The sequence below is a fragment of the Gopherus evgoodei genome, chromosome 10 (assembly GCF_007399415.2).
Source record: "Gopherus evgoodei ecotype Sinaloan lineage chromosome 10, rGopEvg1_v1.p, whole genome shotgun sequence".
NCBI classification, from domain to species: domain Eukaryota; kingdom Metazoa; phylum Chordata; order Testudines; family Testudinidae; genus Gopherus; species Gopherus evgoodei.
This window is the reverse complement of record NC_044331.1, coordinates 1871155-1885158: the sequence shown is the minus strand read 5'-3', so window position 1 is coordinate 1885158 and position 14004 is coordinate 1871155. Positions and strand designations below refer to the sequence as shown.

General features: G+C 53.8%; 1 protein-coding gene across 5 annotated transcripts in view; it reads left to right on the top strand.

The window, feature by feature from the left end:
* The window catches only part of FRMD5 (FERM domain containing 5), a 292045-nt gene that overhangs the window by 270640 nt on the left and 7401 nt on the right, over positions 1-14004 (top strand). For all 5 annotated transcript variants that reach the window (XM_030577211.1, XM_030577209.1, XM_030577210.1 and 2 more), the window contains exon 13: positions 1350-1456. In XM_030577211.1, the coding sequence (XP_030433071.1) occupies positions 1350-1456 (107 nt within the window). The remainder of the gene's footprint in view (positions 1-1349; positions 1457-14004) is intronic.

Here is a 14004-nt window from a genome sequence, read left to right as displayed (position 1 = left end):
AAAGCGGGGTTATATGGTGGTGAGGATCATTTGTCTTATTTTCTAGGCCTTTCCTAATAGCTCCTAACATTGTTAGCCTTTCTCATCACTGCCGTGTATTTTTGTGTGCTGTTACCCTCTGAAAGCAGCGCCCCACCAGCAGCAGCACAAAGTAAGGCTGGTAACACCGCAACCCCCTACAATAACCTTGTGATCCTCCCACAGCCTCTTTTGGGTCAGGACCCCCACAGTTACAACACTGGGCTGTTTCAGATTTAAATAGCTGAAATCATGAAATTTACAATTTTTAAAATCCCATGATCGTGAAACTGACCAAAATGGGCGTGAATTTGGTAGGGCCCTAAATATAATATATCTGATACCTGCAAGCTGCTTCTCAGCTGCCTTAAACACGTGTATCGCAGTCACCCAGTTGTCAGTCAGGCCCTCTGTGCAGTATGTGCACCAGGCAAAAGGTTTTCCCAGCGTCTGCTTTTGCTGCCCCTAAAAGACTAGAAACCAGATCACCTGACTCAGCGTTAGTCTAGTCTAAAACCACACTGGGAGCTTAGCCTGAGGAAGGGTAAGAATTTTAGCTCAAAGCCATCATGGCAAACAAACTCATTGATTTAATGTCCGTGTGTCCATCCAGCTGTTGCTAAAAATATCTGCTGATATTTTTGTGGGTTATTCTTTTCCTACCAGCCATCACTGAGGCTATGCTGAGGCCTCCCCAGCACTGCCTGCCAAGGAGAGGTGGTTGCTCTGGGGGAGAATTGCTTTGCCTGTATCTCTGCAGAGACACTGCTGCTCTGTTAAGAGAAGCTCAGAGTGGATTTTTTGCTCCCAGTCATTCCCGTGCTTTTGACGGGGCTGAACAAGCAGCAGTTCGAAGACGTCTGCTGCGCCCAATCCTGCCCCTTCTGAGCCAGGATTCCTCTGTGCCTTGGGGAGCAGAACAAGGTGCCTTGGTTTGCTGGGCCTGCAGGGTGAGCTGCAAAGACGTAGTTTTGCACATCTCTGGAAGAGACTCGTGTCCATCGCAGTTTTGTAATGAGGTTGTTTTCTATCTGGTGTGATGAGGTGGGGGGACTCCAGTGCTGCTGGGGAAGGGGAGATAATTACTTGTTTGAAACACTACTCTCAGCTCCCAGCATCCAGACCCTGCAGAGCTCAGGAAAGAAGCCAAACGCGAAGCTGCCGGTGCACACATCCTGCATCTGGGCTCTCCATTCCTGGCCTGACGGCTCTGCACCCGACTCCTACACGGCTTGCTAAGGAGAGTGCAGCTGTCTGGCTCTTCTGCCTCTCGCTTGGTTTCCTTTTACTAGTCCCTCGGTGTCGTGCTCATCTTGTTTCTTTCTCTACAGAGCAGGATTGGTTCCTAGCCGCAGCTGCCCTTCCATCACTCACGGGCCAAGACTCAGCAGTGTCCCCAGGACTCGAAGGAGAGCTGTTCACATATCCATCATGGAAGGTGAGCTGGGGGCATGGGATAACTCTGGCTGTGGTTTACATGCATTTGCGGTGTTCCAGTCCCATTCTCCTCCCTCTCAGAGGGCAGGGAATGATGCTTCAGCTAGTTTAATGTTCCTGGTTGCCTCCGAATGGAATAATTGCCAGTTTGAGCAGAGAATCCCCTGGCTGAGAGCAGAGGTATTTGGCTGCACACTCATTTGTGGCTCATCTCCATTAAGAAATCACCTAGGAGTCCAGAAATCATAGAGCTCTTGTATATTAACAGGATTATTGGCTTGTAGCAAGTCTGCACAGCAAAGCCTGGATGAAATGTGTAGCCGAGTTGTCCCCTGTATTTTATGGCAGTGCACTTAGCTGGAAGTACCTGAGGCCTGGATTTTAATGCCACTCACCTAGAATTAACTCTTAATTCTCCCTAGAAATGAGTTTATAGCTTCTTATAAGCAGAGTTGAGTGAACAATTCATAGCAAGTAATATGGCCATCTGATTTAGCTGCTGCTTCTCTTTGTGATTTTCTGTGAACAGCTTTCAAATTTCTCAGAGATATTTGCTATTTCAGATTATCTGTCAGAAACTTTCTGCAAATGATTCTTAGCCTGACAGTGGTTCACGAGAAGTTTATTGTGCATATTTGATATTCAAAATGTATTTGTTAGTTTTGATTAGACATATAGATCACATGATTGTGTCCTGGTCCCTGATTGGATGCAGATGATTCTTAGACTCAGGCTTCCACTGTGGTTTCTTGCTTGTATTAGTTAAAAGGCGCTTTTGGTACGTATTCCCTAAGGTTCCTCCAAAATCCCCGTGTCCGTGGACATTCCTGCAGGAAAACTCATTCACTAGAATATTTGAGGTGAGCAAGTGGAAGAAGGGGAGGAACGTTGCCCAAGCAATTTGAATTGGTATTTGATCAAATATTTGCAGCCCCCGACAGCTTCCAGGGAGTTGGCTTCCCTCGGTGCCTGGTAGTGGGGAAAACCCGATGTCCCTGCCCGGATTGTGCCAGTGATGCCCAGCTACAGTGCGTGCTTTGAGCCTACATTGCCTAGCTGTGAGCATCCGGGTGGGTGGGAATAAAAGGTGTGACGCAGACCATGAAATACACTCCTGAGTTTCCATGTTAACTAACTAGCTGGGCCTCTCTCCACAGCAGAGAAGTGGCCCTTCTGTAACAGACACGAATCGCGTTTCTCGTTGCTTTGAGTAAGTTGTTTCAGTTCTGGCTGCAAACTTGCACCCTGGCTGGAGCTGGGCAAGCCAAAGAACCTTTCCTGCTCTGAACAGCCCCGTCTCCTCACTCCCCTTTGTGGGGGACTGCACGGGGCAGGGGTGTTCACTCACCGCCCATTGGCATTGCCGCTCTCAGGCCCTGGGGCTGTGAAACGCCAGGGGAAGCGGATGCTCCCTGACACACCACCAGGGCCTCCTGCGTGTCTCACATGTAACTTGCTCTGCTGATTGTTCCTTAGTTGTTCTAGTGACAGACGGAACTTGATTGCTCTGCTCTGACAATGAAAGTGAAGGTTTTAGGAGAGCCTGGGGGTTGGGGGGGAGACGGGCTGGGCCTGCTTTAATCCAGGGTCCAGCAGCAAATGGGGATGAGGTCCATTTCTCAGCGCCTGGTTCATCACTCAGCCAGGGCAGTTTCCTCAGGGCTGAAACTAGACGCACAAGGACTTGGCCAGGGAATATTTCTCCCCTTCCCCCACATTTATATTCACCTTAGTTTGGCTGTTTCTGAGCTGGAGGAGGGGAAGTCTTCCAGTGATTTGGGGAGTTCTGTTGCATTCCATGAAAGACAAACTTCTTTTTCATTTTAAACCTGGCCAACAGGCGATGCTGCAGCCCACACAGAGCAGGCTTTTTGTGACACAGTGTCACTGACCCTCCTTTAATTGTATCCGAAACATCTGTGATTGTGTTATGCACACACAAAACCTGCATTTGTACATGCCATGAAGCTCACAGGCAGGGAGATTCTCCTATGCACTCACCTCTGAACACAGGTACGGCGGCCTGCTGAAAGTGTGGCCGGGGGGCCTGATGCTGATCTCTTATGGCAGCAAATCCTGCGTCATTCCCAGGAAGACAGTAGAGCTATGCCAGTGGAAGTGAGATCAGAATCAGGCCCTGGCTCCTCGGCTGCCTAGGGACCTTCATTCCCAGGTTCCTTCAGAGATTCATTTAAAAATGAGATAAGAACAATGGTTTTGAATTTTCAAACGTTTGTGTGGGTTAAGAGAAGTGCGGCTTGCTCTTAAGGTGACTGGTAGCTAGTTACAGTCTTAGCCCTTGTGTAACAAGCTGGTGGCCTGGGAATTTCCTGGGTTTCTTCACAACCTGTCTGCAGAGACAGAATCCCTGTGTAGGCTGCAGGCTGGGCAGTGATAACATCCCCTTCCCCGCCCACCATCCTTACCCTGCCTAGACCGTTGCTCTTTACCGCCCACTTTGGAGAGCGGTGGCTTCCTGGCTGGGCAAAAGGCTGGGCCAGGTCATATTTACTAGCCTGAATGTTGCTGGTAGCTCCCACTGCCAAGAGAGCCTTGTGCACCCAACCTTAGGCTGGGGCTTAAGAACCAGCCCGTAGCCTCAGCAGCCAGGGAATTTGTTTTATTTTAATGCTTCCACGTACATAAAGCCAATTCACTAGCAAACAGCTCGTCAGGGCTCGGCTGTCTCCCAGCGGTTGGTTGGCAGGGGCGGGAGGTGGCGGTTTGGAACACAAGCCCTGCATTTTCAATGCATGCACCGCTTTGAAGCCTGGGAACCTGTGCTAACGGGGATGAGAGGTGTGTGGCTAAACCCCGCTCCATACTCCCCCAGGCAGCTCTTTGATAACTTACCCTGTGCAGAGGGGAGAAGGGGGTTCTCGCAGGGCTCCCCCATCACTACAAGGCTCCTGGCTGCAATAGCTAGTGGCAGCCTTCAAATCAAGCTGAACATAGGGACGATTGACTCGCTGTCACTAACGCCCAGATGCTCGGTGGGAGTTCTGGGCAGCGAAAAGATTCCTGCTGTTGAAAGCGACACCACTGCTCAGTCTATCGGCTTCACTTAAATATCTGCCTGCTGACTGAAAACAGCCCTTCCCAGCGACAGACAGATCTGCTCTCTGGCATCCTGGCCAAGCAGACCCTATCCTTCCCGGACAGCAGCCAGGGAAGGGAAACGGTGGTGCAAATCCCAGGGAATAGCAGGTGTGTTCGGCAGGGTTGCCTGCCAGTCACTGTGGCCTAGCCCAAATAACACTTTCCATGGGAAACACAAGCCCAGCACAGCCCTGCACTCAGCTGCGTGCCGGGGCCATGCATCATGAAGCTAGTCCCCACTGCAGATGCAGAATGCCCTTGTTAAACAGGCTGGCGCACAGAAAGCGCCTCCTACGGGAAAGGCTGTTGTGCCTCGGGGTTTCCCAAAAGCCAGTGTATTCCGGCTCTGACGCAGCACAATTGCAGGGCCCAGTCCTGCCCCCTTGTAGCCAGAGAGTTTTGCCACTGTCCTCAGTGGAGGCAGGATTGGGCCCATATTGCATCCTTGGGCAGTGAGTGGTCAAACTACGGGCTACGGGCTGGATCCGGCCCATAGGCTTGTCACCCCTGTGGCACCGTGGGCTAAGGCAGGGCCCCTGGCTGCCCTGGCCCTGCCCCGCTCCTGGAAGCAGCTGGCACCATGTCCCTGCGGCCCCTTGGATAGGGAAGGCAGAGGGCTCCGCACGCTGCCCTCACCTGTGGGTACCTCCCCCTGCAGCTCCCATTGGCTGGGAATGGGGAACCGCAGCCAATGGGAACTTGGGAGGAGGTACCTGCAGGTGAGGGCGACGCGTGGAGCCCTCTGCCCCCAGCCCCCAGGGGCTGCAGAGATGTGGTGCCGACCGCTTCCGGGAGCAGCGTGGGGCCAGGGTAAGCAAGGAACCTGCCTTAGCCCCACTGTCACCCTGAAGCCACTCGAGGTAAGCAGCACCGGACCTGAGCCTGCACCCTGAACCCCTCCTGCACCTCAACCTTGTGCCCTGATCCCCCTGCCTGCACCCCACACCCCTCCTGCACCTCAACCCCCGGCCCTGAGCCCCCTCCTGCACCCCCCTTCCCACACCCTGCACTCCCTCCTGTGCCCCAACCCCCTGCCCCAGCTTTACATTCATGGCCCTTACAATTTCCCCACCCAGATGTGACCCTCAGGCCAAAAAGTTTGCCCACCCGTTCCAGGGGGTGTTGAGTAGAGTGGGGGTGGTCCCAGAGGAGGTGAAGGGTTGGTTTGTATACAGTGACTATCAGATTGTGCTGAGGGGTGGGGAAGGGGGTCAGCCCAGGAGCCCAGGACTTAGTGTGGTAGCATGGTCAAATGTGCCACAGAAAGAAGAACTGCAAAGCAAGCAGGGAATTAAATCACTAACATTTAACACCATTCGTCTAACCAACCTCCAGGCTGCAGCTGCCTTTCCTCACTCTCACTTCAGCTCGGCACCAGTAGCAACATAGAATCCCAGAATAGCGCTGGCTCCAGGCTCAGTCACCAGTCACGCACGTCATTGCCGCCGGTGGGTGAAGCGGCTGCAGCCCTCACCCTGTGCATTCCTGCAGCGGCCCCGTCCCACGCTGGGCTGTGCCCTGCTGCTGGGCGCGCGGGAGCGGAGAGGCGGCAGGAAGGGGGCTAGTCCAAGGCCACCATGGCGAAGTGTCTGATAAAGATTAAGACGAACGTTATCGTCCATCTGCGGATAATCAACCACTGCTACCGGGATGTGACGGTGCGAGTGCTGAGCCTGGGCCCCCGGCTGCAGAGCAAAGTGCTCGGTGCCTCACCTCTCCTCCCAGGCCTCCCCGGCTTCACCCATGCTGCGCCACGGGACCAGCGCGACGGGCTCACACCAGGTAACTGGCGGCCACGTCTCTGCTCAGCTTGGCCGAACAGCGCTAAGTGCTGTAGTAAGTGAAGGCCCTGATAAAGGCCCTGATAAAGGCCATAAAGCAAAGTGAAGCTCTGAGCCAGAGGCAGGCCCTGCTCACAGAAGCTGGCAAGGAAAGGGCTGATGCTGCGAGATGATACGTACCTAAAAGGTACTGAACACTAGAGATCAGAACATTCCCATACTTGCACATTCCACACAGATAACAAGGAACAGACTGACCCATCCCAATGATGGGCAAAAGGGTAATATGATGGATAGAGTTGTTTTGATCGAACCAACATGTACTAGGTGAGAGGCGGCACCTTACTACGTAGAGGGGTTGTACCTTGCTACGTAGAGAGGTTGTACCTTACTGCATAGAGGGCTGCACCTCAATACGTCAGGAGTGATGTGTAACTTGTTTGTACCTGTGTATAAAAATGTATCCCTGGGGCGATGTCTTTGTCCGGCCTAGGGGGCAGTGGAAAGTCCCGCCACTGACTGAGCTGAGTCCATTGCCAAGAGGCACTTTCTCGTAGTATGCCCTGTAGAGTAACAATCTAGAGGGCACTGCAATTGTGTCCGAGCGCAATAAACCTGGCCGACGTGCCTTCGTACCTTACTAGACTCTGTGGTCATTGGGGGTTCTCTTCGGGTCTGCTGTGTCAGCTATCTGCGCAGAGCTGGGGCAGCACAGAGAGGGAACACACGCACGCAGCCTTCTGTGAGCAGGGCCTGCCTCTGGCTCAGAGCTTCACTTTGCTTTATGTTAGCAAAGTCTTGGCCATTAGTTTAGTTCAGGCCTTTATCAGGGCCTTCACTTACTACAAGTGCTGGCGTTACCATGCGCTGCTCCCTGCCCGCAGAGCCAGGCCTCAGGGCGGGTGGGGAGAGGAATGGGCACCCTTGGTCCTGGTTCAAATCAACACTGTCTTCCCTCTCGCGCTTTTACTGCGCTCTCCACAGCAGGGGCCTGTGACACCGCTGGGCCTGCACCACAGGATCATGTTTGGCTCCAGCCATTCCCAGAAGTGGGCCTGCTTGGAGCTGGTGGCTCAGCTGAGTCTCTTTTAGAGAGGATTGATTAGGAAGGGCCCCAGTGCAGGGGTTTATGGATACGGAGTGCTCGTTCAGACACTTGCAGGTGCTCAGATACCAGGGTGATGGGCAGCAGCAGTAGAAAACGCAAAGCTGGCTGTGTGAGTCTCCAGCAGCGGCTGACGGTCGTTAGCAAATGCGCTGCCTCTGCCAGCAAGGTTCACGGCTGCAGACTGGGGATTGGCCTGCATAAACTGTAACCTCATTAGAGCAAAAATACCTGTCATGGTGAGAACACTTTCTTTGCTCTGCTGTGCTTCACGCGGAGCCTTCCTGCATGGCGTCAGGCGGTGGTGGGCACATGCCTCCCGGATCACGGCATTCGTTTTAAAATGAGTAGGCGCAAGAGGCTGAGTACTCAGGAAGTTGTTCAGCGTGAGAGTTGGAAAAGCTCAAGGGAATCCAGGAGTTGGAAAAAAGAATTGGGAAGATTTCACACTTGGCTGAAAGCAGGTTCAGCCCCAACCCAAGGAGTGGCGAGAGTGCTGGTGGCTGCTCGCTCTGGGGGAAACAGTAGCAGTGTTAGCTCTCCTGAAAGTATCATTTTCTCTCGTCTTACCACAGTCGCGGGCAGGGGACGTGCCAAGGGGAACGATGGGGATGGGGCACTTTTCGCTGTTAGGAGGAAATGCAGCCCTAGGCAGAGCTGCTGGTACGAGACCCAGGCACCACGCCGGTCCTGCGTCAGCCTGAAGCTGTCCTGTCTGCCCAGCAGGGAATTTCCCCATGTGAGTTCTAGGCAATGCTATGGATCCTATTCCCAGAGGCACATCCATCCCGTCCCACCGCCTGTGGGCGGCCGGCATGCTGAGCTCATGCCCTTAGCAGCCAGCGTCTTCACACACAGGCCCTGTGATAGCAGAACCGTCTTCCTCCCTGTGCCACAGGCCTGGGGCTGTCGCGCTTCACCAGCACCGGCAGCAGCACAACGTGATGGCGGCTGTTGTGCTACAGCTTAACGGCCATCCTCTTGGCATTCACAGCCGCAGCGGAGGGCGATTTGTCTTCAGGCAGGCGCTAGAGAGGGGCTCCAGTCATGGTTGGAAAGTCAACAGGCTGGGGGGACGGGGGGGGTTAAGGCTGGTGGTGGAAACATGTGTCTTTCCCAAATGTCTAGACGTGGTGGGGCGGAGGAGGCTGGTTGTTAATGCCTAAGGACAGTCGCTCAGCCTTGTTTTAGAGGGCAGGCTTGTCGCACAGTGTTTTGCCTGGCAGGTGACACACACCAATGGCACGTACGCAATGCTGTAGAGGGGCTAGGACTATTTTATACCATCCCTAAGCACTACAGCAGGCTCGCACTTAGGGGGCCTGATGGCATGCGATGCCTGCGTGTCACTGGATGGGGATGCTGTAGGCAGCGCCCCCGCAGCCTCAGTTACTCTCTCAGCGAGCTCAATGCAAACGCGGTTTGGTTGCTGTGCTACTAGTGGGGCTTAGCGCTGCACGCAGTGCGCTGGTGCGTTGGGTTTTGACTTGCAGCCCCCTAGGGTGCTCATACGAATGGCTCGAGCTGCCCAGGCAGCGCTAGTCCGTGTGTCGTGCACGGACAGTCAGTGGGTTGAATTTTAAGCGGGCAGCAGCCTATTATCCCACTGCACTTGTTCCTCAGTCGACATTGCTGCCTGGGCCGGGGTCCCGAGCTGCCCCACAAAGCCTTTTCAGCATTGATTCATAGGGGCTGCCTTTCCCCCTCTGGAAGTGATTCCCTCCTATGGGTGGTTTGCGGGGGGAGGGGGACAGACGGGGCATCTCCGGTGTGTGTGTCCATGGGGCAGGAAGGGACCAGAGTTCAAAACGCTAAAGCCGGGTGCTCCATGTGGGCGTGCGGCTTGTCATGGGCTCTGCCAGCAATAAGGGTCCAGTGACAGGCAGGCCCTGTGCTGCCACTCCACTGCGTGAATGGGGCAGCCCTAGGTCATCCCTCAGGTTGGGGTTGGGCCTGGCTTAGCTTGGGTGTGTGATGGGAAACTGAGGAAGTGAGGCTGCCTCCCCAGCCTTGCTGTGGCTCCCGAGGCACTAGGGTTGCCAAGCGTCCAGTGGAAAAGGACCCTGGCAGCCACTAAAATCCGGTCAGCAGCACAGCGGGGCTAAGGCAGGCTCCTTACCTGCCCTGGCTCCACATGGCTCCCGGAAGTGGCCAGCATGTCTGGCTTCGGGGCGCAAGCAGGGGCAGCCACTGGGGCTATGTGCACTGTCCCTGCCCCAAGCGCCGGCTCTGCAGCTCCTATTGGCCGGGAACTGTGGCCAATGGGAGCTGCAGGGATGGTGCCTGTGGGTGCTGGCCCTGTCCCCAGCTCCTCTGCCTGGGAGCTGGCCATGCCAGCTGCTTCCCGGAGTGCTGCCTCAGACCCTCGCCTGCAGCCCACCACCCTGCCCCAGCCTGGTGAAAGTGAGTGATGGGGGGGCAGGGCCTCAGGGAAGGCGGACAGGGCAAGAGTGGTCAGGTTTGTGTGCTTAGAAGGTTGGCCACCCCGTGAGGCACCGCTGTAGGGCTGATGGGGCAGGAGGGGGTGGAGCTGGTGCCACCTCCCCTGCGCCACTGGTGGACGTAGGGTGGCCAGTCACATGTGGGGCCCAGAGTGCCAGGAGTAACTGCACAGTCCCCTGCATGTGAAAGCAGGGGGCAGGTGTTGGACAGCTAAAACCCTGCCCTACGCATTGAGCCGTGGCCCTGTCTGTAATGCAGTGGGCCCCAAACTGGGAGTGGGCCGCAGCTCTGGGCAAGGGGGAATGGGAACGGGGTAAGAGCCCGAGGCTGGGGCCAGAGCCAGGGGCCAACCCTTGAGCAGGGCTAGGAGTGGAGGTGTGTGTGGGGGGGTGTGCTCCCACCACCCCCCCCTTCCTCAGAAGGCTACGGTGCCGATAGTGGGCGGTGGCGGGGGGGGTGGTGTTAATGGGTTGCACACCAGAGGAAAGGCAACCACATGCTTTTAAAGCACAAACACCTGCCTCAAACCCGTCCACATCATTTCACTTAGTCTGGGCCACTAGCATGGGCTCTCCTAGCTGTGAGCTGAAGTGACTATGGCACAAGACACAGACATCACCCCCTCCCCCCCGTATCTTACCAGAAACGTGTTCTACCAGCCCCCTCCCGCCCACACCCACCACCTCCCAGCCAGGGGCAAACCCAGCAGGCCCCTTTGACATCACACCTCAGAAACAGACTCAGGCAGGGCCCGCGAACGGGCCCTCTGCTGCCCCGGGTGACGCCTGGCCTGCTGGCAGTACCAGCGGCGGGCTGGTCACACATTCAGGCGCTGGGAAATAAGCTGATGGCCTCAGCTAGGCCCTTCTAGCTAAGTTCCTTGTCACTCCTAGGGCCAGCTGGGGGCTGCTGAAGGAGGTATCGGTGTGGCAGGAGGTGCCACACTTAACTCCTTCCTCTTAAACCAGTGCACTGGCAGTGTTAGCTTTTATAGTTCATCCACGAGCAGGCCCCTCCCGCACTTCCCCAAATGGTCCTTGGTGGTGACCTTCAAAGACCCGCCCCCCCAGGGCATTTGTCAGATACAGAGGGGTGGTTGGCTTGGTCCAACACCAAGAGCATTAGCTGCATTACACCTGCTGAAATTCAGGCTGCTGTTACACATGGCGCTAATCGGCACTGCCTGGCCCGAGCTGTGGCAGTTTTGCTCTGTGCTATTGGATAGCTACTGTGGGTCAGCAACTCCTGCCAGGAGCCCTCCAGAGTGTCCGGGGTTATGAAGCTTAATTAGTTAATGTTTGTAAGTGCCGTTGCTGGCTCACGTTGCCTGCTGCAAGGGCTGTATTCTGTTGTACTGCTGTGTACGTTAGTAGAACTGAAATGGTTTCACTGACGCCCTGTTGAAACCACTGTGCATGGCTGCATGCACGGCCCTTGGACACTCAGGTATCTAAATATGGCCCAAGGAAGCTAATTTTAGACCCCCAGTTTTGAAGTGTGTGACTAGTTCAAACACTTTTAGGGATGTTTGTGACTATGTTGCAGACAACCAGCCACAGGAAGGTCAACAACGCAGTAGCCTAAATATGAGCAGCTAAATGGGAAACAAACCTAGAAATCATGGTCATCTTAGAATGCCTCCTTCACCTCACACAAACGTTTAAAAATGCCTTTTAGTCCACTTAATTCAAAGGCTGTAGGAATGAGGTGAGTGGCTGGACTAGTCACTCGTGTTTAATCAGCCCTGGCCATGCAATCTAGTACTGCAGTGCCCGTGGCATAACACGTTATGGTTAAATGCCGGTGACTGACTGTAAGAGGCGTTGATAGATCGTATCCTCGGTGTGCTGTGAAGTGAGTATGTTACGAGTCTTTGGGGGGATGGAAATGACACAGAGGGTGATTGTGGCTGTGATTTAATCAGGCCAAGCTGCTGCACCAAGGTTCCCTTTTGAAAACGCTGTGTGCGCTCAATGTCCTGACAAGCCTGACAGTGCTGGTATCAGAGCTGTAGCCACGTTATGTGAGCATGGGCATGTGCACACAGTCACACAGCTGAACCCTTTGCCTCAAAAGGGAACCAAAGCCATTCGGTAGGCTTGAAGACAGTTAATGGTTCTTCCTCCATTTTTACTGTTGTATGTTGCGACTCTGCTCGCATGCTGAAAGAGAGGCTGTTCTAGCACCATTTCCAGCCCAGCCCTGTAGACCCAACATGGTCACACCTGTTTGAATAGAACTGAAGACCAGTAGGGATTTTTTCCCCCCACACCTGTGTTCCAGCCATGAGTATGGGTTTGCATGCTACAATGCAGAAAGCAAGCGGGGGGCAGTACAAAGTTTCATAGGAATTGGAAGGATTTTCATGAATTATAGAAACTAAACATGAACAAGCTCCCTCTTAGTTCAACTTGCTCTTCTCCCTGCCACAATGTAGGCCAGGACTTGCACTCCTCCAGCGGCAGGTTTGAGTAACATGCAGGTTGGAGCCTAGGCAATAGCAAAGGGTTAAAAAAGGAGACTCCACTTCACGGATCCTTGCTTCCATGAGCAAGGATTATTTTGTCTTTGGGTGTAACACCTTGTATGGGCACAGCGAAGAAATAGGGTTAGTTGCTGCACTTTAACTCAAGTTGATTGCATAGCTTTAGAACATATATTGTGGTTACTGCACAGAAATACTAAACCGAATGCATGTCTCATGACTTTCAGCTCCAGCTGAAATTAGCTGCTTCATCTTTTCTGCAAACATTGTGCAGTATGTTCTCATGACATTTATACTGACAAGGCCAAAGTTAAAGGCAACATTACCAGTGTCAACAATTGTTCTGTTAAAAACAAAAAATCTTAAACATCCCTTTGCTGGGGCCTAGTAGAATCCGTCCGCTGGAGAATCTATTCAAGGGTGACTGCTTTACAGACTGTGACTTGCACAAACGATGGGGCACCCCACTGCCAAAGACCCAGTGGTGTCGGGTTTGCTGCCCTTCCTCTCCTTGCATCTCGTACAGCATCATGCTCAGTACTCCCTGCTGGCCAAATACCGCCGGCAGCATGAGGAGCAAGGCAGGTTGCACTGGCTCAAGCTTTTATTGCCCTTGTTTGCAATTATCACCCTAAAGCACCTCCCTGGAGCCATTAATCAGTGCTTTAGTTCTCCACACCTTACCGAGGGTGATGCAAGTTGAACTGTTCACACAATACTCGTGCGCTGCCCTGTGCAGCTGCTGAGACAGAGTGAAGGTGTGTTTGACAGAATTCTCTTGCACAAGACATTTATCTTCACTAGCACAGAAAACTTTGTCACATTAAGGTTGCTACTGGTACCTGGCACCTTTCCAGGCCATGGACACAGTGGCAGCCTGGCTAGTCTCAGCTCCCCCTCTTGCTCTCAGGACTTTGTGGCTGTGGCCTGAGAGTGCCAGTTCTCTGCTTCCCCCAGCCTCAGGGCTGCAGCCTGCCTTCAGCACACCCATTCCTAGCTCCTGTATGCCCTGCTGTGTGGACTAAGCCTGCAGGTGCTCGGCTCTCAGCTAAGGGTGGAAAGCTATATCCCCAAATCTCTGCTTCCTGCCACAACACCAGGTGCTCCATGCATCACTCGATTCACTGTACAATCGGGTTGAGGGAGAGGGGGTGTCAGGTAAATAGATGCCCAGCTGTATCTCAAACTCTGGCCTAGCCCTGTAGGTAGCATAGCCATTTCCAAAGCCCCTCTGGCACTACAGGGCACAGGTCCTGCTTGGATTCTAGTTAGGGTTACATGGCCCTGTGGAACCAAAGTCAACATCTAATCAGTCTTTAACTATTGGGCTGGGGCTGGGTCTTAGAACCTGGCTCACCTCAAGGAAACCTGGCTCATGTGGTTACTGCCCAGAGGTTTCTATACCTAATTTTAGAGAAGAGTGATAAGAAAATGAAAGTTAGAAACTGGTCACTTTGTGGCAGAAGGAATCTTGGAAATCTCTTGCCCCAGTGACACCCACTCCCCCATTCTCCCAGCCCCCCCAGGGGATAGAATTTTTCAAGGCCACATATCCATGTAGAGCGTAGAGCACTTTGAAAAATCATTTTTAAACAAAGCTTCAAAATGCCACACATGGTGCAGCTCTCCCTTCCCCC